This window comes from Pituophis catenifer, unplaced genomic scaffold (genome assembly GCF_029215685.1).
Source record: "Pituophis catenifer annectens isolate HBS135680 unplaced genomic scaffold, rPitCat1.0.hap2 SCAF_1, whole genome shotgun sequence".
Classification (NCBI taxonomy): Eukaryota; Metazoa; Chordata; class Lepidosauria; order Squamata; family Colubridae; genus Pituophis; species Pituophis catenifer.
Window position 1 is genome coordinate 239,627,977 of NW_027256881.1, and position 25,524 is coordinate 239,653,500.

General features: G+C 39.7%; 1 protein-coding gene across 1 annotated transcript; it reads right to left on the reverse strand.

Moving 5' to 3' along the window:
• Positions 1–249: 249 nt before the first annotated feature.
• LOC139327490 (acyl-CoA (8-3)-desaturase-like) lies at positions 250–25,298 on the reverse strand. Its single transcript, XM_070957329.1, has 12 exons — positions 25,077–25,298; positions 17,851–17,961; positions 16,455–16,652; positions 16,087–16,188; positions 15,287–15,415; positions 14,800–14,857; positions 14,100–14,176; positions 12,896–12,993; positions 5,415–5,511; positions 1,029–1,108; positions 443–568; positions 250–301 (listed from the first exon to the last, which is right to left on the reverse strand). Exons 1-12 carry the CDS (start codon positions 25,296–25,298, stop codon positions 250–252), a joined length of 1,350 nt encoding a protein of 449 aa, XP_070813430.1.
• Between the last annotated feature and the right edge of the window lie 226 nt (positions 25,299–25,524).

The following is a 25,524-nucleotide window of genomic DNA, read 5'->3' on the forward strand; positions in this document are numbered from 1 at the left end:
TTTCCATCTATCCAACCATCCATCCAGAATAGAATACTACAAGATTCCTTTTCAATATTATTTATTTATTCATCAACTGTACATGGCTGCCCATCTCATGAAAAACTGACTGGGTGGCAACAACATTATAAAACAATCAATAGATTAAAAACTATTATTATTAAAATTATTTTAAAATCACAAAGACTAAGAGAGAACAGCAGGTGTTAATAATAATGGAGCCATCCCAATTCCTCACTGGTATTGATTTTATTCCTGGTAATAAGCATTGTGCCAGACCTTTCCTGATTCCTTCAGAGAGCTGCAGGGGGGAAAGAACAGGGAACACATCAATCAAAAGCACATTTGCACACCAGTGAGTTCTTTCATGCTACTGTTTACTTGAGATATTCTCTTGATGACATGCCTGCAAATGCCCTTTTTCCTGTTGGTTCATACTTACCGAAATACATCAACAAAAGCAGTGAGCATGGGCTTGCACTCATACTTGATGTTATGCTTGGCACAGAGGGATTTCACCAGGGGAGCCACTTTGTAATAATTATGTCGAGGCATGGTTGGAAAAAGACTGTGGAAAGAGAGGGAAAATATCAAGAGGACACAGTAGAAGATACTTCTGTAATTTGGATCCTGCTGTTATTACTGCCCTTCCCATCTCAATGCTGGAGAGTTCTCCTTTCCTACTCAGTACTGCATACAGGCAGGTTGATACAGAAGGGGATAACTTTCACCTGTCTGGTTCTCAAAGAGTTTTGGGTAGGGATGAACAAGCTGAGGTCCTTCTGATTATTTATTTATTTATTTATTTTCATTTATTTATTTGTCAAACATGTATAAGGTAACAGATATAGGTATAAACATGATCATGAATACAGGATATGGATACGAATAAATGGGGACAGTAGGACAGGGAGGGTAGGCACGTTGGCATGCTTATGCATGCCCCTTACAGATCTTACAGTGGTGACAAAAGCTGTACAAAAACTGCATTATATACTGTACAACCTGTTCATATAGCTTGTACTTACTGATGTTCAATTTGGAAATTCAAATGCCCAGTGTACCAGTCATTGAATAGAGATTCATCCACGTTACATGTTGCTGAGAGCTAAGGGGGAAATAAAAAACATGTAGAGTTCCAATGATTTCCTTCATGTTTCTTCCTAGTTTCTATCAATGGTGTAAATAATTCTATCAGTTTACAGTATTGTAAACCATCATTCATTTTACATTTATAATATGGTCACTGCCCAGAAGGACATTAGAAATATTCCTGAATCTAGGTCAGGCAATCCAGGCCAGGAAACTACTGCACTGGTGCTATGTGCATACGATGAAATCCAATGATATATATGTATGGGGAGAAATTTGCACAGACTAGGACAGTGTTGGTGAACCTTTTTGGCACTGAATGCTGAAATGGGAGCCCGCACCCACGGACAGGGGAGCATCAGAAACCAGAACAGCAGCTGCTCTTCCAGTTTCCAGTGCTCCCATGTGTGCGAAAACCAGTTGGCCAGTATGCATGCGCATGCCAAAACTCAGAAGACCAACAGGCAACAGCTGGCGTGCCCAGAGAGATGGCTCTGTGTGCCACTTCTGGCAAGCATGCCAGAGGTGCGCCATCACGGGACTAGGATATTGGTGACATTTCAGATTCAATGGCTTATTCTGCTTAACAGGCTAGCTTCTTTTCAGGAGAAATGTAGTTCTCTTTTGGAGTGAATCAACCAACCTGTGAATCTAAAGTTGGATTCTCTGAGTCAACCTTATTGAACTATTTCTTTAGAAGTAGACATGGAAATATTATGTAATTACTTCTGTGAAAGTTATGACATTAGGTTTGGATCAAGAAGAGCAGCATCCAAATCTCCATTCAGCCATCAGCAAACAGATTTAGACCAATAATTTTTCTATTTTCAAAAGAAGGTACCATTCTAAAATAATTTATGAATTATTATTGTGTTTTAATTAAATAAAACAGAAAACAGAAACAATTTTTAAAATGTTTACTTGGTTAGAAAAAAATAGTTTTTTTTAAAAAATGTTACATTTTCTTGAATCCAGTCCTTAATATCCAGAAATAGAGTTTTCCCAGTCTTTCAATACCATTTACTTGGTTCACTATAATTTAATTGAATGCATAATTCCAGATAATAGCTAGAAGAGATAAGAATACATTCTTAAATGAACAGTGCAAAGAAATAGAAGAAAACCATAGAATAGGGAGGACCAGAGATCTCTTCAAGAAAATTGGAGATTTGAAGGAAACGTTTCATGCAAAGATGGGCATGATAAAGGACCAAAATGGCAGGGACCTAACAGAGGCAGAAGAGATTAAGAAGAGGTGGCAAAATTACACAGAAGAACTATACAAGAATGAACTTAATGTCCCTGATAACCAAGATGGGGTGGTCATTGACCTCAAGCCAGACATCCTAGAATGTGAAGTCAAATGGGCCTTAGGAAATCTGAGCAACAACAAAGCTAGTGGAGGTGACAGTATACCACCTGAGCTATTCAAAATCTTAAAAGACGGTGCAGTAAAAGTGCTACACTCAATTTGCCAGCAAATTTGGAAAACCCAACAATGGCCACAGGATTGGAAAACGTCAGTTTACATTCCAATTCCAAAGAAAGGCAATGCCAAAGAATGTTCAAACTATCGCACCATTGCACTCATTTCACATGCTAGTAAAGTTATGCTTAAAAGCCTACAAGATAGGCTCCAGCAGTATGTGGATTGAGAACTACCAGAAGTACAGGCAGGATTTCGAAGAGGCAGAGGAACTAGAGATCAAATTGCCAACATACGCTGGATCGTGGAGAAAGCTAGGGAATTCCAGAAAAATATCTACTTCTGCTTCATTGACTATACTAAAGCCTTTGATTGTGTGGATCACAACAAATTGTGGCAAGTTCTTAAAGAGATGGGAGTTCCAGACCATCTTATTTGTCTCTTGAGAAACCTATATGCGAGTCAAGAAGCAACAGTGAGAACTGGACATGGAACCACTGATTGGTTCAAAATTGGGAAAGGAGTTTGGCAAGGCTGTATACTGTCACCCTGCCTATTTAACTTATATGCAGAGCACATCATGAGAAAGGCGGGGCTAGATGAATCAAAAGTTAGAATTAAGATTGTTGGGAGAAATATCAACAATCTCAGATATACAGATGATACCACTCTAATGGCAGAAAGTGAAGGGGAACTAAAGAGCCTCTTGATGCTGGTGAAGAAGGAGAGTGCAAAAGTTGGCTTGAAACTCAATATTAAGAAAACTAAGATCATGGCATCCAGCCCTCTCAATTCCTGGCAAATAGATGGGGAAGAAATGGAGGAAGTGACAGATTTTATTTTCCTGGGCTCCAAGATCACTGCAGATGAGGACTGCAGCCAAGAAATTAAAAAACACTTGCTCCTGGGGAGGAAAGCTATGGCAAATCTAGACAGCATTCTAAAAAGCAACAACATCACCCTGCCAACAAAAGTGCGTATAGTCAAGGCTATGGTTTTCCCAGTTGCAATGTATGGCTGTGACAGTTGGACCATAAGAAAGGCTGAGGACGACAGAGAATGAGGTGGCTGTATGGAGTCACTGAAGCAGTAGGTGTGAGCTTTAAATGACTCTAGAGGATGGTAGAGGACAGGAAGGCCTGGAGGAACATTGTCCATGGGGTTGCGGACACGACTTTACAACTAACAACAACAAAATAATTCATAATTCATGTAATTCCTTTAAAAAGCAGCTTGCATGATTTTGGAATATATTCAAAATAACATTTATATAAACATTTGTTCATAAATCTACTTTTATGGGCTTTAATTTTATTCCAAACAGAAATCAAAACTGGATATAACTAAATCATATGAATTAATGTACCCTCCAATTTTAATAAAAATAATAATATAAATATACATTAGCAGTTAACCATTTCCCATCCCCAGGAGTTATATCATGCTACTATAAAAATAAAACAAAAGAGAAATTAGAACAGGAAAACTGTGCATGAATAAACCAATCTTTAGAACTACCTTAAAAACTGGCTGCAAGTTCCATAAAGAAAAGGTAGAATCCAAATGAAATATATACATGGGTAACATATATGTGGTTGGTATGGCTGTACCAACAGTAATGATATAATACAGGATGACACTAGCTTACATTTGGAGGACATAAAAGATGATATAGAACTAGTCATTGTACATTTGTATTTAGGATTTACTGTTAAAAAAAGAGAAAACCTAGCTTGTCTCTCATCATCTTTCATTCTCTCTTTGTGATAGGTCAGGTTATCTATGCAGAAATCATCTGTTATTAATGTCACAACAACCATATGCTGTTTCTCTTGTTAACTTGCATCACTGTGATCAGGTTTCAGGTATCAACTTTAAATTGCCTAATGCTAGCCAGAGGCCTATTCACATAATCTATTCATTTAGTCTCATCCCTTAATTATATTGTCTAAACCACAGTTTGAAATTGAGTGTATCCAACCCAATCTCTAGTCCCATAATATCTGATAAAAAGCCCTAAAGGAAAATGGCACCAATAAAGCATGAAAAAACATGCTTTTAAAAAAATGAATCATTGGGTAGGGTTTTTTTTTCCACATGTACACAGTCACTCTACCCTTCCTGGGGTGATTGCTGTAACTACCATCAGGAGAATTAGAGTCCCTCCATGTTACAAATTCTGTTGATATATAGCACCACAGATCAAATAAAGAGTACAGTCACCATGTGCTTTACTGCTTAATTGCTGAACTGTAACAGGAATCTCTACTTAGTACAAAAAACATAGAATATATACTATAGATCCAAACTTCTAAACACTGCTATCTACTGGCTGCATACTACTGTTATTGTTGTTAGTTGCAAAGTCGTGTCTGACCCATTGCGACCCCATGGATAGCTTTCCTCCAGGCCTTCCTGTCCCCTACCATCCTCTGGAGATGTGAATTGGACTCCACATGTGGGAACGTGGAATTATATAATGTCCTTTTGGATGGAGGATGAATAGCATTGGTGCTGTTCCTGCTTTACTGAAGAAGCAAGGGAGATTAACAGGCAATGTACTACATTGTTTACCATCTCATCATCTACTGTTCATCTACTGTTAATGAGTTTATTGTTGGTCCCTGTAACTTTTCTCCATGAGATGAGAAAGGGCATCACTGTGCAATTGTAATTTTCCCAGAAACTGCAATATGGGAATGAGTTCTAGCTGCCAGCATAGGCATTCCATGGAATGCCACTTTATAAGACCATGTTTCCATGTAGATAAGGGCATGAAATGTTTAAGAAAACAGCAGCATGATCTGGCCCTGTGTTTCAGAACTGAGGACCCAACATTTCTGAATAAGATTATCCAAAGAAAGAAAATTTCCTCTTTAAATAGAAACTATCTCACCTGGACAGAGAACCAATCTAAATTCTGATCATAGTCAATATTCATTGGAATGTGGTTCATCTGTGAGACCCAGATAAACCATGCAGCTTCTAAGTACCTGTGTAGACATACAAACAATAACAAGAGTGATTCAAACAAATTCTTTAAATGGTTCACTCACTAATAAAACTATTTTGGTTTTCTCAGCCCAAAACATAACATGACAATTACTATTACCACATCATTGCACTAACAGATTATACAGAAGCATAATTTTTATAGGTAAAATCAGGGAGTTAAAGCTATGGTATTTTGTAACAAACTTGTACAATCTGTCAACTTTAAGCCCTCATACCTAGTTAGAAGTTTCAGGTATTCTAAAATTCATGTTCTTCAGAGTTCTCAATTAAGCAAGTAGTACTATTAGTTAGACAACTTGATGAACTGCGCACATTTGGATTACCTATTGGGCAAGAAAGGTGGATAAAAGTGCTTAAATTCAGTTTAGTGTCTAAAGAAGGGGGAAAGTGCTTAAGATATGTCTGTAATTGCCTTCACAGCTCCTTTTCCATAATCACTTCCCATTTTCTCAATTCTCAATATACTTTAAAACCAGCCTGATTTCTCCATTGTGTCCTCACTATCAATTGATCAAAACACTTTTAGCTCAATGTTAATTATATAGTTGTGATTTTGGGCTTCACACATATCACCCTGAGCCAACTGTTGCTCAGTTTGAACTGGCCAACAGCTACACCAAGAATCCCAGCCCCTGAACAGAATAGTGATCTTCTTCTAGCTTGAATATCACTACAGGCATTGTCTCCAGAGCTTTTAATGACATATGAGTTACAAACAGTTCCTTCCTCTAACTTGACAAAAAATCTCAAAGGGGGTCGAACGACCATTTCACAGGGGTCGCCAAAGCCCTCTCTCCCTCCCCCCACACCTTCACTCACTCTCACCCTCTACCTCTGTTGGATCGCAGTTCGCCATTCGCTTACCCCGCCCACTCCCAATCTATTGCTGCCTCCTGAGTCCCAGCTGATGGCTAGAGGGAAAAAAACTTTAAATTCTTGCCGCGGGGCTTCAAAGGGCTGCCCTACAGCTGATCAGTGTTAAAAGAAAACAAATGAGTAGACCGATGCCTGCAAAAATAGAAAAAAACAGCCCCTTTCAGCTTCAGTATAGGTTAATTACCATAAGTTGATTTGATCAGCCTCCCGACTATCAGCTGATTTGCTCTCAGCTGTTTTGCGGAGGGCTTTGTTGCTAGCTAGCTGCAAAGAGGTAAATTGCTGGAGCAGATTTTTTTTCCGCTAGTTATGCTGAAAAAGCGAAACTGAAAGTAAAGCAGGGTCTTTGTTGCAACGTGACAAAATGAGGCAGAGAGATATTTCTTTTTCTTTTTCCTCACCAAAAAAGGTAGATGCAAAACTGCAAACAATGGGAAATTTAGGGCAAAAGAGGAGATTCAAGATTTTAAAACACAAAAGAAAAAAAGTTCTATTTAACTAGGGAATTGTAATAATTGAGATACTATTAATTGTATATTGTGTTGAAAGCAGAAATGGTTAAGTTGTGGTTTGGAGGAATATATGGGGGAAATTATTTGGTTTATTATTATTATTATTATTATTATTATTATTATTATTATTATTATTAGTTAATCTTTAGTGAGATTCACAGCCTTTGAGGCTGGTTAATAGCTCAGCAGCTCGAGTCCTAACCAAGGACCTAGGAACTGTTAAGGTATCATCGGAGGATGTAAGCTGTTCCGAGTAAGGTGGTTTTTTGTAGAGTCAAAATGTTCAAGTCCGGCAAATTTAGAATTTCTAAATAGCGGGGTAGCCCTTTGGGGATTGCTCCAAGGGCTCCAATTACAATCGGGACAACACACGATTTCTTTTTCCACAGTCGCTCAACTTCAATTTGTAAGTCCTGGTACTTTGTGATTTTTTCTTGCTGCTTATCTTCAATTTGTGCATCACCAGGTATTGCAATGTCAATGAACCATACTTTTTTCTTTTCAACTATTGTTATGTCAGGTGTGTTGTGGACCAAGTGCCTGTCAGTCTGAATCCTAAAGTCCCACAAGATCTTGAGTTTCTCATTCTCTAAAACTTTCTCAACCTGATGTTCCCAGTGGTTTTTGCTGTACTCAAATCCAAACTTCTGGCACAATTTCCAGTGAATGATTTTAGCAACACGGTCATGGCGTTGTAGGTAGTCAGTTTGTGAAATTTTGCTGCACCCACTGATCAGGTGGTCGACTGTCTCATCTTTCTCATTGCAGAGGCGGCATTTGCTGTTGGTGGTAACATGTTGAATTTTTGCCTTCATACAGTTTGTGGCTAGGGCTTGTTCTTGAGCTGCCAAAATAAAGCTTTCAGTTTCTTTTTTCAGTACTCCTGATCTTAACCAGTTCCAAGTTAGTTTCTGGTCAGCTTTGCCTTCAATACTTTTCAAGTATTGACCATGCAGAGCTTTGTGTTTCCAATTTTCAGCTCGCTGCTCAATTACTTCTTTCTTATATTCTGCTTTTGTTTTAGTTGTCTTTAAAAGGCCTCCTTTATTTACTTCCTTAATCATTGGTTCTTCACTTTTCTGGATGTAATCATTCAAGCTGCATTTTTCTTCTTCCACAGTCTGCTTTACTTGTAGGAGTCCTCGACCACCCTCTGCTCTTGGTAAATATAATCGGTCAACATCACTTTTAGGGTGCAAGGCATGATTCATTGTCATAAGCTTCCTTGTTTTTCTGTCCAAATTGTCTAACTCCATCTGGGTCCAGTCAATTATTCCTGCAGAGTATCTAATCACAGGTATAGCCCAGGTATTTATGGCTTTTACGATGTTTCCTCCACTCAATTTGGACATTAATATCTTACGAATTCGCCGAATGTACTTGGCTGAAGTTAATTCCTTGACTTTATTATGCATTAAGTCAGAGGCTTCTAAAATCCCCAAGTACTTGTAGCCTTCTTCTGATTTTACTGCCTTTATCATTTCTTCATTCTCTAGTTCTATTCCATCCTCTTTTATGATCTTGCCTGCTTTGGTTGCTATTGTTGCACATTTGTCAATTCCAAACTGCATACCAATGTCTTGGCTGAATTCTTTTGTGTTTTCAATTAATAAATTCAGTTCAGCTTTTGTTTTACCAAACAGCTTCAAATCATCCATGTACATCAAGTGCGAGATTTTCAGTCCTTTCTTTGCAAGTTCGTATCCACAGTTCACCTTCTTCAAAATGATTGTCAGTGGTAGCATTGAGAGTATAAAAAGTAGGGGTGAAAGGGAATCGCCCTGGAAAATGCCTCGTTTAATTTCAACTTCACCCAGTTCTTCTTCATTAGCCATAAGTTTTGTTTTCCAGAGGTTCATTGAAGATTCCATGAATTTTTGTATGTTGCTGCTGATGCCTAATATTTCCAGGCATTTCTTGATCCAGCTATGGGGAACTGAATCAAATGCTTTCTTATAGTCTATCCAAGCCATGAACAGGTTGGTTCGTCTTTTCTTTGAGTTCTTTAGGATTAGCTTGTCGATCAGCAATTGATCTTTTGTTCCTCTTGAGTTTTTGCAGCATCCTTTCTGTTCTACAGGAAGCAAGTTATTTCTTTCCAGGTATCCATAGATTTGGTTTGCAATGATACCAGTAAGAAGCTTGTATGTTGTTGTCAAGCAGGTGATTGGCCTATAGTTTCCAGGGTGCTTTCCTTTTTCTTTATCTTTTTGGATCAAAAATGTCCTTCCAGTTGTCATCCATCCATCATTTTCAGGTGTTTTTAGGATCTGGTTCATCTGGGTTGCCAATCTTTTGTGCAGACTTGTAAGTGCCTTTAACCAGAAGCCATGCAGCTCATCAGGTCCAGGTGCACTCCAATTCTTCACTTTTCTTGACTGTCTTTGCACCATTGCTTTTGTTATTTTCATGTCTTCCATTTTATGCACTTTAATAGAGTCCTCAACCTGTTTGATCCATTTTGCATTTCTGTTGTGCTTCTTGTTGTTTTCCCACAAATTCTTCCAGAATTTCAGAGCTTTCTCTTTATCAGGCTTTTCATTTGTTGTTACTCCATTTCCATTTTCTAAATTCTTATAAAACTGGTGCTGATTTGCTCTGAACTGTGAGTTTTCCTTGAACTGAATTACTCGGTTTTCATACCTTTTAATCTTTTCAGCGATGGCAACAACCCTCTGCTTCAGCTCTTCAATTACTACTGCAATCTCCTTATTCCTTAGATCGTATCTTGCTTCCAGGCTGCTTTTGACCTGCTTGTTCTTTAGCTGACCTTGCCTTAGGTTCTTCAAGTTGCTCAAATCTCCACGTACTTTTTTGATCTTCAATTCTAACCGAATTTTCCACTTAGGCTTCCCCTTCTTGCCTCTTTGGTTCTTTTGTATTTTCAACCCCAGTTCTTTGGTGGTTATGACAGCTGCTGCATACATCAGTTGGTTAGTTTCGGCTAATGTAGTGGTTCGAATAGTTTGCACAGCCTCATTGACCTTTTTTAGTACATTTCTCAATTCTTTCCGGTTCACTTGGTTCAGCTTTGGCAAACATGTTCTTTCATCATCTTCCATTTGGTGCTTTATTTTTCCAGCTAATTGAGCACTATCTGTTGGTGTTTGTTCTTTGGTGCTTCCTTGTTCTTTATCTTCATCCATTTCAGTATCCTCTTCTTCCCTTTCTTCCTCAATTTGCTTTTGAGTCTGGAAATCATTCTTGATGTTACTCTTCTTTGTTGTTGTACTCAGACCATTAATTGCTTTCTCTTCTATTGCTATTAATTCTTCTGTAGTGAAAAATTTGTGGTTTAGGATTACACGTCGTTGGTCCATTAACCTTTGTTCACTGGTGTCACAGTCCGTATGGTTCATCTTCCAAATCTGATACATTCTTTTTTGAAATCCATGTTTTGCTGGCTCAGACTGATAGTAAGCTTACATAATAGAGGTGTTTTCTTCCCTGGTCCAGATTTTTCTCTTTTTGGGTTTTTCTTCCAGTAGCTTGTCAGCTCCATGCCCTGGTTGCCTAGCAGAGGGAGTTGAGCCCTGTAACTCATTTTGCGTAGAATGCCCAGGAGCCATAGCATCCAACGGAACCCTTGTTAATCCGGGTGACGGTTCAGCCGGCATAAATTTCATTTTTTCTGTATTCACCATGTTTGAATGGGTTGTGGAGCAGATTTTGTCTGGCCCTTCACCTAAGGTCTGTCTGATATGGTTGCACCTGTTCAGCATAGCCCTTAGGATCACTAGAGCACGCAAGCCCCTCCACCACAACAAGGTAGAGCTCCTGTAAATATAATTAATTGATTTGTAAGAAATTGGATTGCATGGAAATAATTGGAATATTCCTGTTCATATTGATTAATATACAAAAAAGATAGTTATATAACTAATTGATTTATATTAAAATGTTGAATTTGTATTAAACAACTGTATTACATAATTACATAATTAACCAATGTGAGGATGGATATAAATATAGATGCCAATGCGAAGGGGTATAATATAGAATAGAAGGGAAAAATTGAATTTGATTAAGATTAGAGATGAGGATGAAGGGTAATATTGGTTTTTTAAAAAAATAGATGAGGAATAAATATGACTAAACACTGTTTAAATTTGTGAACCGGCCAAATACTCTGTTCAAAGAAAATACATTTTATGTTTGTATGTGTGTTTCTAATTATTGCTATTTATTCATATTTGTTCTCTTTTATTCTTTAAAGTTTAACAATTCATTCTTTATCTTAATATCTTTATATTTGTTTGGGGTTGGTTTTCTTCCCTTTCATCTTTTTTTTATTGTACAGCAATCTTTCTCCTCAAACCTACCACCTCTCTCTTTTCTTTCCTTCTTACTTTCTCTTCCCCCCTCTTCTTCTCCTCCCTATTTCCTCTTCCTTTCTCCTTCTCCTCCTCTCTTCCTCCCTCTCTTACCCTCACCCTTACTCTAATTTCCCTTCCCTTCCTTCATCCCTCTCTATTGCTGTATCCTTTTATGCATATGGACTACTCAGAGGGTTGAAAAAGTTATTTTTGACTGGTCCTCACACTTTTGACCAGTCCTCGAATTTATGACTGTCCTCACATTTTACGTTTTTTGCCCTATCTTATCACCATAGTGAAGAGAAGCAGTTGTGAAATGAATGACATGGTTGTTAAGAATGCTGCACGGGCATAAATGTGAGGATGGTCATAAGTGTGAGGACCAGTCAAAAGTGCGAGGACCTGTCAGAAATGACTTTTTTCAGCCCTCTGAGTAGTCCCTATACACATAGTCATGACCACTCGATCACACGCCCACCCAGTCATATGACCTGCAAGCCACACCCACAAAATAAGCCACGCCCACAGAACCGGTAGTAAAAAAATTTAGAACCCACCCCTGGTTGGGGGTCACCACAACATGAGGAACTGTATTAAATGGTCGCGGCATTAGGAAGGTTGAGAACCACTGATCTAGGCATTTTGCAGCATGCATTTGTGTGTTTGTCAGTTTGTTTAGGAAACAATCTTTCAAGTAGATTGCTAGCCAGATTGTAACAGAGGACTGATTTGTGAAAACATTGAAGAAGTTTAAAATTCCTTCATTTCACTGGTGTAGGATCAGCTTTATAGCTAATTGTTCCAACAACTTCTGAGAGGGTTTTAGGGCTACAAAATGGCATGTTAGCAAAACTACATTTGAGGCCTTTTGCCGTGAGGTAGATTGGTTAAAACACAAGTTGGGAGACAGGCTATATATGTATATGGAAGCAGCTCTCCAAATGCCCTCATTCCCTGGATGAAGCCACTGAGATGCAGTTTTTATCCAACTGTGAAGAGCAGGACAAATAAATAACAATATATTTTTTTCTGAGGATAAAAGTACCAGACCAATCCTTAAAGAAATACCAACCTGCTCATAGTGTAAGATCAAGCTTTTAAACATTAATCTCTGTTTTCAGATGAAGCTACCGGTATTTGGCAATTAGTGAAGAACATTTGAGACTGATAATTGGTGGCTGTAGAGGTATTGGTAAATAATACTATGATAATTGGTGATGACCAAACAATAACAAGAGTTTGATCAAGATCATTGTGGTGAACCATGCTCTTTTCAATAGCATGGTTGTTTTTAGTTTGAGGTGACCTTGAGGAAGGATGACATATCATTTTTTAAGTTAAAAAGCCCAAACAATATAGTCATATATACAGATATTACTTGTTGCCCTTTTATGGCATGCACCTTATGAAAGATTTTTATTGTATTTCTCAAATCAGTAATAGTGATCGGTAACAGTGTATACTAATTTTAACAGGAGTTTATTTGTTTAGATCCCCATATTAAGTCAACAAGAAATGGAGACCTCATTATTTTTTTCAGAGTGGTAAACAAAGCTAGCTATGTACATATTGAAGGTTGCCTTTTGACTTTACAGTGTTTAAAAGCATTAGTTGGCATTAGATAGCAGCAGGGTAGAGTTTTACATAATCATTATTACCTGATTAACCAGTAGTAAGCCATAAAGCTCTTAAATCCCATTAAAGGAACATACATGAGGCAGACACGGAAGTTATAGAAAAGAGAGTTAAACAGCTCCTGTCAAAGAACAGAGTGTTAAATAAGCACAATAGTAACAACATGTGGATCATTATCATAGTTCCTTTGTCAATGTCAGATTAATTACAGTAGCTGCAATATGGCAAATAGAGATGCTAAAGGCTATAATGCAATAACATGCAGAGATTAATAGGCAGTGTAGTGCCTATAGGTGTAGTGCTGAAGGACTTTCAGGGTCTCTTCATTTGTGCATCTAGTAAAACTCCCACAATGATAAAAAAGAGTGAAGGTGGAGCATACTAGCATCAGTTGTGCAGAAACCTTGCTCTACATCAAAATGGAAAGAATTTCTCTACGACAGAAATGGAATTCTTGAAGCTGCTAAAGGTTTCAATGTCTTTTGCAGTGGCTGAGAATTGCAATGGATAGTGGCATGACTCAACCTGAGTAGTGGGTTTTTTTGCACCCATGGGGAGGAATGAAGTTTTATACCCACGATATAAATTCTAACTGGAAGCATTGTTATTATTATTAAACTGTATCTGTACTCCCCATATCAGTGCCCAGATAATCTCTCCCCATCCCTCTGCAAATGCACCCCAATATCCATGGCAGTTAGAAATGCAATCTTCTGGCAATCTCTTCCTCTGCTCCTCATCACTTTCTGCTCCGCTGTTGCCACTGTCTCTGCCTGGAGGAGTGTATGCTTGTTTTCTGACTTTCAGGTTGGCTTGGGAAAGATTCATAGTCTAGGAGATTACTTCACTAATGCCTGATGTAACCCAGTGGAACAGGTTCATTGTTAACATCATTATTAACATCAGGGTAGATACTGTGGTCAGCTCTTTGCAGCTGTGACAAGCATTCCTTGGCTTTCCTTGTACCATTTGCCTATTGTTTACCCTTCCCTTCCCAAGCAAACCAGTTATATTTTCTGTTCCATGGTGCTGACAAGAGAGAAGGCCAATGAAATCATGAATGGCAGGGAACGTTCCCATGATATTGTGGGGGATTAAGGAAAGAAAGCAACTTGCATTTTGTAATGCATCTCCTGTAGCTCATTAGAAAGAAGGAGGATTCAGGCCTTTATGTGTTACATTTGACCACACATCAATCTCCTAAAATAAAGAGGTGTTATGACTTACCAACCATTTTTTTCTTTGAAATAAATAGCGATAGCAAACCACTTGGACACCAATTGTAAACATCAATGGGGCAAAGACTAATATAAAAATACAAAAGGAGAATACAAAAATGAGTGTGTGACTAAAGTAAAGTAGAATATATCCTAGAGGAAAAAAACATCTGCCTCTGAATCCCATTTGGCATTAAATTAACCACCTTATTCCCTGACCTATTTCCCCAATGCTCATCAGGCTATTTCTGTAGTGATTGAGAGAACTGATGGAGAGGGAATAGGGAATGGCCTTGAAAGCTAGGAAGAATAGTTGCTATCAAAGCAATGAGTCCTTTCCAAGAAAGTAATTTGAGCAAATATCTCAGGCAACTCCCTGGTTCACATAAAGGAAGAACACATCCATATTCACAAGATCCTGTTACTCTAGGTCAGGGGTGTCAAACTCATGGCATCATGTTGTCGTCACGTGACGTATCACGACTTTCCCCTCTTCACTAAAATGTGGTGGGCGTGGCCAGTGTGTGACACATCTGGCCCGTGAGCCACGAGTTTGACACGCCTACTCTAGGTGTTCCAATAAAAATAATCCCAACCTGTGTGACATTGGTTTCATAGTCTGTTCTGCTTTATAGTTTTGATACTGTATATGACTTCATTGGTTATTCTCCTCCAAATTTAGGCACCTGTAAACATGGTAAAACACTTACAGGCAAAGTAATATTGTTGGTACTGATAAGGCATATACTTCCTTTTCTTCTTTCCGAGCTGCACAAGGAGAAAGAGAGCAAACAGTTAAATTGACAACTATGTAAATTTCACATCAGTCATGTTGTCAGGGCCCATTCTTCTGTTAAGACAGGAACAACTTTCTAATCATGGGCCTTCTCTTCTTTAAGTGCCAAATAGTCCGGAGAAACTGAAATGTAACAACAGGCTCTGATGTTATCCAAAAGAAGAAAAGAAGTCTGACAGATTCATTACAGAAGCAGAGACTAGAAAATAAAGCAGTGCCTGAACAAATCCAACCGCAGTGAGAGTTGCTATAAAGAAATATGAGAGATAGAAAGAATCCTTTCTTTCTACTTTCCTAGATTGCTCATCAGACATATGGTGGTGGTGTTTTTTTTTCTTCTTTTAGTACTGCTAATATTTTTTCAGGGTCTTTTGTCTGCCTAAGACTTTCTATTTATTTACCTCCAAGGAAAGTTTCTTTCCCAGGCTGAAAATGAATGGGTGCGTGTTGAGATCAGGGTCCTTGCGGAAGCAGTTGGGTTTGGCGTGATGCTGGTTATGCATGTGGTTCCATTGGCTCACTGGTCCTCCCTTGATAAGTACAGAAGAACAAACATTAATTCCATCTATTTGTCAATAATGCTGTATCCTATGTATTCCCACTGACTATCTATGAACAAAATAAAACAAAAACCAGTTCTGTTGGTTTACACTTCCTTCCATCTAATAGGAATTGAATTGTGTACAGTGGCAGGACTCTTGACCTCCATCATTTTTGTGCAAACTAGCTTCATTTCTTCTCCTTCCTATTAAGCATCTGAAAAGGATTTCATCCCAAGACTGGCTATTGAAAATTGCAGTTTTGATGCTAAATGTGTTTGTGTGAAACAAAAATAGACTAGAAACATTTCGTTACTTTCTCTTCAGTAGTGAAAAAACAAAGCAAGTATAGTGCAGTATTGTTAAAAATGATTCATAGCTATGAAATGTAGACTGACTTTATTTCTCTTAATGCCTTCTCCCTTTTCTGTAAGGAAGCACTAATAATACTATCAGTCTTTACAGAGATATTGCAAAAAGATGATCTTATATTTTCAGCCCTTCAGTGTTTAAAGGGTTCTATAAAAGTGTTCATTATACTTATCCTATTTTTCAAAACCCTAGAGACAGAAAATAAAGATGGATAGGCACGCCCAATATCAAATATATAAATCATCACAAATCATCACTTAAATTTTCCCTTCTCTTGGATGGATTCTGACCTTAAGAATGCCAAACACCACGAAGTGAGCTACTCTGTTCCACTTGGGCTTTTCAAAGACTGACACATGGCCAAAATCATGCTGGAGAAAACCATACTGGATCTGGAAGTAAAAATCAACAAACATGACACATATGAATATAATTTCTTCACATTTTTTCTGCATGAATTAATTGGTAGAGGAACACCACTAAAGCATTTTTCTTAATGTGTGTGTAGTTGAATTACTATGTTTAGATGCAACAGCTCAAAGAATTGAAAACTGAGATAAGTGCACAAGGTGTTAAATTACGAAAGCAATTAAATTGTTCTAAATATGTTGAAGACTGTTCTACAACACTACTATGCTCTGCAACACAAAGAGGTTACCTGTCCAACGGTGAACATTGCTGCTCCAAGGAGGAAAGGCACCCAGGATTTTCCAAAATACCAGATAGTAAACCAAGATGCAATGTCTAGTATGAAAGCATGCAGAAACATGAAAGCAAAAAAGCTGAATCTTGACTTCAAGAGCCCCATCTTCTCCACTGTTGCACGCAGTTCATGAAAATCCTTTACCAGCATTTCCTACAAGAAGTGATGACAGGTTTGTTTATTTGCTTCAGAACATTAGAACCCTTTTGGTAGATCAGACCAAAAGCCCATCTTGAGTTTTATGTATTAAACCTAAAGTTGGATTTGCACCAGGATGAACCATTTGACCATGCAGCTTATTGAGTGACTTAGGATCAGTTGCTCTTTCTCAGACCAAGTTGTAACACAACTTGCTGAGATAAATTAAGGAGACCCCCATTTATGTCATCTGGAGGTTCAAAGAAAGTGCATGATGTAAATGCAATACTTAACTAAATAATGGTCTATCATCTTGATTCCACAGCCCAGAGGTTTTGGGATTCTCACATGTGGGACCTAATATTTTCTCCTCAGAATGGGGAGAAAAGCAGAGTGCTTTCAAAAATTACTATGCATTTTCCTTTCAATTAGATAATAAAGGGAATGAAGTCAATACCCAAAGATTTATTTCAATGATATTACTTGATGACCAGAAAATATTATCTAAGTCATTGACTAAGTCAATGTCTCATCTGGAAAATGCTTCCCACTGCCCTTCTGTCTTTACACTAAACAGGACATCCAGATCTTAAAACAAAGAACCAAGAACTATAATAATATAGCAGTAATAGTAAAAATCTCTAATAGGAATGAGGTACTGAAAAGTAGTAAAAGAAAGAGATAGGGTTAAAAGATCCTAAATGAAGTTTATTAAATACAAAAGTGAGTGACTGTATGAAATAAATATGTAGAGGTGATTTGATCAGTGAAAAAGAATGAATGAGGATTGACCTGTAAAACAAATTAGTAAGAGGTGAATGGGTCAAGAGGAAGACTGAGAAAGTTGTGACTGGATATCCTTAAAATGAGAGAGAGAGAAGAAGTTAAAAGTGCAATAGATAATGAATGAAATGATAAATAGACATAGATGAAACAATTAAAGTTTGTAAGAATATCTCTTGATTGTCTATCTGTCTATCACATTTCTGGTGGCCACTCATCTTCACTTTCTAATAGAAAAATATGAAGAGAAAAAGTGGATAGTATGGATGTAAATTAGATTTAGCTGTCCTTTACCTATTTTTTTACCATACACACACACACACACACACACACACACACACACACACATATGCATACACATGTATGCCTAACTATCTAAAATAAAGGTTCTGCAAAAGGAATCCAACAGCTGAGATCACCCAATACTCACATTTTTGTTGGGCTCACAACATGGTTGATCTGGGGCAAGCTCTCCAATTAGGAGGGAATTCAAATATTTCTTTACCAGGTCCTTATCCTTGTGGAAAGCTGTAAAGGCATCCTAAAAGCATACATACATACACACACACACAAATAAGGTTAGGGTTTATTGCTCTCACCAATAAACCCAATAAACTCACAATCATCATTTAAAGAAAAAGCTCCTTACACAATTTATTTACAAATTTTATATAGCCGTCTACTCGCTCATAGTGACTCTAGGAGGCTTACAAATAATAAAAACATAATCTATAGAATTTTTTTTTTTTAAAATAACCCCACTGTCAGTTGTCACCTTATACTTGCTGTGCTTCACTGTTATGTGGTGACAGACTGCCATGAACTGCGATGAGAAGGGGATGCTTGGGAAATCGAGACTGTACTTCCTCAAAACATTCCTTCAAAGTCATCCCTCCTAAAGGATTACCTCCAATTGAGGGATGCAATTCTCCTACCAATTCTGGCAAAGGTTTTTGAAATTACTAGGGACAACCCAAGGATTTAGGTCCCTGTATCATCCTCAGACTAACAGGGCCTGTGAACACGCCAACAGTGGATTGGAACAGTACCTAAGATGTTATGTCAATTATCGGCAAGATAATTGGACCGACCTGCTCCCATTTGCGGAAGTAGCAAATAACAATGCAGTACATAGCAGCGCTGGTTTTGCCCCTTTCCAAGTTGCAAGAGTTGCAGAGACTTTGTAGCCATGCCAGTGACTGTTGATCTTAAGTTGTCAAAAAACCTTAGAAGGGTACACTCTGTTTTCCACTGCAGTCTTCTTAAACCAGCCAAAATCTCCCCACCTGCAGAAGCTCTTTCTCCTTCCAATCTCATTGATGGCGAACAACATTTTGAAGTAAAGAATATTTTGGACTTATAGGGGCAAACTCTAATATCTTATTTAATGGAAACTTCCCGCCTCCTTTGAAGCTGAATGGGTAGCTGCCCAACATGTCTGAGCACCAAAGCTCTTACATAACTTCCATGCTCAGTATCCTGATAAATCACACTAATTAATTAATTTCCAATGTCTTCACAAAACCATACAGCCTGCTGCATTTTGAACCAGCTGCAGCTCCATGTACAGCACATTGCAATAGTCAAGATAGGAGGTGACTAGGGCATGAGTGACCATGAGTAGAGATTGTTGGTCCAGGAAAGGGCAAAACTAGCACACAACCCACAGTTGCACAATACTCTCAGCAGAAAAAAACAAGATACCATCTAAGGTTTTAAGAACAACAATATTTTTATAATTAAACAAGCTGACAAATGAGGAATAGTTGTCATTATGAATGTGTTTGATTAAGTGTATGAAACTAAAAGGCAACCCTCCAATATTGTACCGCACTGACTACCACATAATTCATCACAATGAATTGCGCAATCACATGGAAGAATTTCCTAAGGACATACAGGATTGAATCTATGTGCAGACATTGCAGAAACACTTATCAGGCATCTTCTGCCTTTTACCCAAAATATATAAACATGCAATCCTATCCAGGGGTGGGTTCACAGGGGTTCGGGAGAACCTCTAGCTAAGATTCTATGAAGTTTGGAGAATCCTCAAATCCCACTTCTAGCTGGCCCTGCCCCTCCCACTCTGCCCAGGAGTCCCCACATGGCCCATTTTGGATGCAGGTAAGTGCAGGGCACGTGCAGAGGCTTAGGAGGGTGAAAAATGGGCCTACCAGAAGTTCAGGAGTTCGGAAGTTTCTCGCCTCCAGAGGGCCTCCGGAGCCTGGGGAGGCCATTTTTGCCCTCCCAGAGGCTCAAGGAAAACCTCTAGAATCCAGGGAGGGCAAAAGCGCCCCCATCCGCCATGGTGCAGGAGGCCGACTAGGCCATGCCCACCATGGCCACATCCACCCAGCAACCGGGAAGAGAATCCTTTGCTAAAATTTTTGGAGTCCACCCCTGATCCTATCTCATATTTCAAACACTGGAAACATTACATCTAGAAGACTATGTTTCAGGAACCTTATTCTACCAGTGCTCCCATCCCACTATGCAAGAAAGACTACATACTTCCTGATAATAAAAAAAGTTTCTTTCAACATACAAATAACAAGAAAAGAAAATGAAGGAAACAGTTGGTCCACTAAGAGAGAAAGTGGCAAAGACGTAATAAGCAGCAGAAAGAAAGCAGAGCTGCTTAACTCATTCTTTGCATTGGTCTTCATACAAAAAGAAACTATAGCCCAACCTACCAAGAACACAACTGTAAAAGACAGACTAGAAATAAAAGTTAAAATAAACAAAAAAAAATGGTAAGAGAACACCTGTCTGATCTTGATGAATATAAATCACCAGACCTGATGGATTACATCCCAGAGTTCTAAAGGAGTTGGCAGATGTCATCTCAGAACCACTGTACCATATCTTTCAAAAATTCTGGAACACTGCCAACTACCAGAGGACTGGAGAACAACTGATGTGGTTCCCATCTTCAAAAAAGGAAGAAAAAAAAACCAGACCCAGGAAACTACAGATCAATCTGCGTAACATCAATACCTGGGAAGATACTGAAAAAGATAATCAAAAAACAGATCTGCGAACATCTAGAGACATCCCACTGGTCCCACCAGAAGTTGGGAAATGGGCTGTTTTCACCCTCCCCAGGCTCCGAGAAAACCTCTGGAGCCTGGGGAGAGCGAAAAACAGGCCTTCTGGTCCCACCGGAAATTGGGAAATGGCCATTTCTGGTCCCCCCGGGAGGGGGGGAGGCTGTTTTCACTCACCCCAGGCTCCTAGAAAGCCGCTTTAGCTTGGGGACGGGGAGAAACGGTCCTTCTGGTCCCACCGGAAGTTAGAAATCTGGCCGTTTCTGGCCTCCAGAGGGCCTCGGGTGGGGGGAGGCTGCTTTCGCCCTCCCCAAGTTCCTAGAAAGCCTCTGGGGCCTATGGAGAGTGAAAAATGGGTCTACCGGGCCCATCGTGCCATGCCAAAAGCGGGGGGAGAGCAGGAGGGTCGCACGTTCCCATGCGGGGGTGGGGTACATTAAATTATGGATGTAGGCACGTGCGCGACCCCACCCACTCCCCCTGCTTTTGTCATGCAACAGCAAAAAAGTTAGCCACCACTGTCCTAGATGATAGGCTCAAGATCTAGATGGATCTTGACAGACTTGAACACTGGGCCCTAACTAACAAAATGAAATTCAATGTAGAGAAAAATAGTCTTACTCTTAAGCAAGAAAAACCAAAAGTACACATATAGATTGAAAAAAAACAGGCTTAACAGCAGTAACTGTGAGAGGGATCTTGGAGACTTAGTAGCCAACCAATTAAATATGAGCCTATAGTGTGCCAATGCAATCCTAAATTGCATTAACAGGGGGATTCAATCAAGATCACATGAGGTACTAATACCACTCTATAAAACCTTAGTAAGACCACACCTAGAATAGTGCATCCAGTTTTGGTCACCATACTATAAAAAAGATGTTGAGACTCTAGAAAGAGTGCAGAGAAGAGCAACCAAGATGATTAGGGGACTGGAGGCTAAAACATATGAAAAACAATTACAGGATTTGGCCATGGCTAGACTAGTGAAGAGAAGGACTGGGGAGACATGATAGCAGTTTTCCAATATTTGACAGGCTGTCACAGAGAGGAGTGGGTCAACCTATTTTCTAAAGCATCCGAAGGCCAGACAAGGAATAATGGATGGAAGCTGATCAAGGAGAGACTCAACCTAGAAATAAGGAGAAATTCAAGACTTTGATCTCATTCATCACTATTTTTATATTGGCAACAGATATAACTGCACATGAATGGCACACTTATGTGTACATATATGGTTCTGCAATATGGCAATGTGTGGAAGATTTCAAATGTTGTCAACTCTTAACTCCTGAATTTATATGAAATTTACTGATGACATTTTCATCATCCGTACCCATGAAAGTCCCTATATTAAATTTCATCAGACTTCAACACTTCCAATACTTCAATCCCATTATCAACCTAAGCCTAGATGTATCCAACAAGTCCACTTTTCTGATAATAGACACATGATGGACACATAAACACCAGGAAGCTTATAAATCACCATGCATACCAACATGCTTCCAGTTTCCATCCAGAATATTTATTTATTTTATTTATTTTCAATTTATATACCGCCCTTCTCCCTGAGGACTCAGGGTGGTGCAGAGCCAGAATTAAAAACATGAAATACAAATATTAAAAACAATTAAAATCTATATAAATTTGGCCCAAAATTTAAAAAACCACAAACCAATTAAACATTTAAAAATTTTAAAAAAATTCTTCCTAAGCCAGCCCGGCTTGCTGGAAAAAGTGGGTTTTAAGGGCACGGTGGAAGGCACTGAGGTCTTGGATTCTCCTTATCTCTGGGGGTAACTGATTCCAGAGGGTAGGTGCCCCCACAGAGAAGGCTCTCCTCCTGGGGGTCTACAGGCGTAGACATTGTTTGGCTGATGGCACCCTGAGGAGGCCCTCTCTGTGGGAGCGCACGGGTCGCTGGGAGGTCGTCGGTAGCAGCAGACGGTCTCGAAGATAGCTAGGCCCTATGCCATGGAGCGCTTTAAAGGTGATAACCAACACTTTGAAGCGCACCCGGAAGACCACCGGGAGCCAGTGCAGCTCACGCAGAAGCAGTGTTACATGGGAGTGCCATGCTGCTCCCATCACTACCTGCACTGCTGCGTTCTGGACCAGCTGGAGCCTCCGGGTGCCCCTCAAGGGGAGCCCCATGTAGAGAGCATTGCAGTAGTCAAGGCGAGAGGTGATGAGGGCGTGAGTGACTGTGCACAGGGAATCCCGATCAAGAAAGGGCCGCAACTGGCGAATCAGGCGAACCTGATAAAAGGTCCCCCTGGTTACAGCCGTCAGATGTTCCTCCAAGGACAGCTGCATATCCAGGAGGACTCCCAGATTGCGAGCCCTTTCTGTGGGGGCCAAGGACTCGCCCCCAATAGTCAGTGATGGAGTCAACTGACCATATCGGGATGCCGGGAGCCACAGCCACTCAGTCTTGGAAGGGTTGAGCTTGAGCCTGTTCCTCCCCATCCAGATCCGCACAGCCTCCAGGCACTGAGACATCACCTCAAGGGCATCGTTGGGGTGGCCTGGGGTGGAGATGTACAGCTGGGTGTCATCAGCGTACTGATGGTATCTCACCCCGAAGCCACGGATGATCTCGCCCAGCGGCTTCACATAAATGTTGAACAGAAGGGGCGAGAGGACCGATCCCTGCGGCACTCCACAGACGAGAGGCCTCGAGGTTGACCTTTGCCCCCCTGCCAACACAAACTGCGACCGGTCGGAGAGAAAGGAGGAGAACCACCGCAATACGGTGCCTCCCACCCCCAACTCTTCCAGCCGGTGCAGCATGATACCATGGTCGATGGTATCAAAAGCCGCTGAGAGGTCTAACAGGACCAGAACAGAGGAGCAACCCCTGTCCCGAGCCCTCCAGAGATCATCAAATATACCATCAAATGCTCAGTTTATATTGAAATAGACCCCAAAAAACCTTCACCAGCAGAACAAAATATGAGACAGCTGACCCTACATATAGCAAGAAATATCACACTACGTCAGAAGGCCTTAACAGAGACAGTGGGGTTGTAACCCATCATGATTATCTAACCTGCTTCAAGGACCCCTCATCCCAGTTTTCCCTTTCCTTTCCCATTCCCTTTCCTTCCCATTGCCATCTCCTATGCACATGAATTCCCAGAAGATATTCACATTCTTAGAGTGTCTGCATATGGATTCTTCCATTCAGTATAATTCTTTTTCATATAGCCAAAAGCATTATGATTTAATGGCAATGTAGACGTTTCAATAATATCAGTGCTAGACTTGGTCTCAAGTATACCATCAATGCCTGAATGTCCCATAATGGATGGTTTAATTTAAAGAGAGCCTTCAGTGAGAGGTTAATCTGAGGGCAGAATATATCAGGTATTTATCAGATATGTCTAGAACAGAATGTCTGTAAAAAGTGTGATCCTTTTTCACCTGCTGCCGATATTTATTTGTTTGTTTGTTTGTCAACAATTACAAGGAAACAAGTAACTGTATAGACATAGACATGGACACATGAAAAAAGTTGGCACAAATAAAAGGATATAGATAGGGAAAACATAGCCATAAACATATAGAATGATTACATATAAATGGGGACAGTAGGACAGGGACGGTAGGCACGCTAGTGCGCTTATGCACACCCGCTTAGGGACCTTCCAAGATTGAAAGTCCTGATAGATATGTAGGAACACAGAAGATCTTTCTGAGCCTCAACTACTGATCCTTGTATATGCAAATTACAACAGGTAAATAGAAAAAGTCCATCTCTGTTCTGATAATTTTTCATTTAGCTTATATTTATATTTTCTTCGTACACTGAAGCAATAATATGTGTGTGTATATATGTGTGTGTTCATTTAAACATTTAATCAAAATGTTAATCAAATTCTGGGTCTATAAACTATTGTATTATGAAATATACAATAGAGTCTACAGACTCTAAACTTAACTTGAATTCAGTCCTCACTGTATTTACTAAAAAAAGCTAAAATCCTGCCATACTTGGTAGAGGTCACACTTCTATGCTACCAATATTACTCATATATTCTCAGTGAGAAAGTCTGCCAGACTGAATTTTGCTTAGGCAAAATATAAACTGTGTCCATGCTTTTGCACAAACACTTTCTGATCAGATCCTCAAACCTAAACTGTATTTTGTTCACATTGTCTAGAAGTCAATAAAGTTAAGTAACTTAACTGCAGTCAAACATTGACCCAAAACTGGAAAAAAGAAAGGCTGAAAATCACATCAACTTGTACATCTGTACATTAGCTGCCTGGCCCCTTCCCTGAACTTTTTCCAATGACGCTTTTAAATTTTGGTCAAATTTTGCTACTCAATACTACAAAATTGCCAAGCGATACAACCACCACCTGGAACTTTCTTGCATTGTGTTAAAGCATCGGACCGTCCAACCCAGAATGACTGTTCTGTAATGTCAGAATTCCCTACAGCTTCAGACAAGAAAGATTCCTCCCCCCCATTCTGCTATTTGAGACCCTTGGAGAAAGATAAGGCCTCAGCTAGGAGTGTGTGCATACAAAGCCAGTGTTTTATGGCAGCCTTCAGGTCATTCCAAGGCCGTCTTTCCCCTCAGCAAGGACTCACCGTGGCATCTTGTCCAGAATAGTGTCTGATGAGACGAGGCCCACCTGGATGCCGCAAATAGAACTGACTAACATCATAAACCTTTCGGTCAATGACCAGCCATCTCTCTTCCTTCAAGTCTCCATTGCCTGTGCGGAGCCCCACCTCCTCCCAGGTGAAGAGCCGTGGGACCCCTGGCTCAATCTCTGGCTTTCCTGCACTGGCCTCTGACTGAGGGGGCATCCTGGCTGGAAAAACTGAGAGTTACTGTTCCACTAACTCCTGAGGTGTTATTTTTTTACCCTGTGGAAAGTTGAAGTGATTCTGTTAAATGTTGCAGCTAACTTTATATACACTTCTATCAACCACCCACACTGCCACTAACCTTCTGTTGCTCCAGATTTAGTCTTGCAAGGCTTCCTTCTCCTCCCCTCTGTAGGAGGCATCTCTTATTTCGGAGAGCATAAAC

Coding starts and splice junctions, on each gene's coding strand:
- LOC139327490 (XM_070957329.1), bottom strand. CDS start 25,298: ATGCCCCCTCAGTCAGAGGCCAGTGCAGGAAAGCCAGAGATTGAGCCA. Junction 17,962..25,076: donor ATTCTGGACAAGATGCCACG/GTGAGTCCTTGC, acceptor GTATGCTTTTAG/GATGCCTTTACAGCTTTCCA. Junction 16,653..17,850: donor GTTGTGAGCCCAACAAAAAT/GTGAGTATTGGG, acceptor CACTTCTTGTAG/GAAATGCTGGTAAAGGATTT.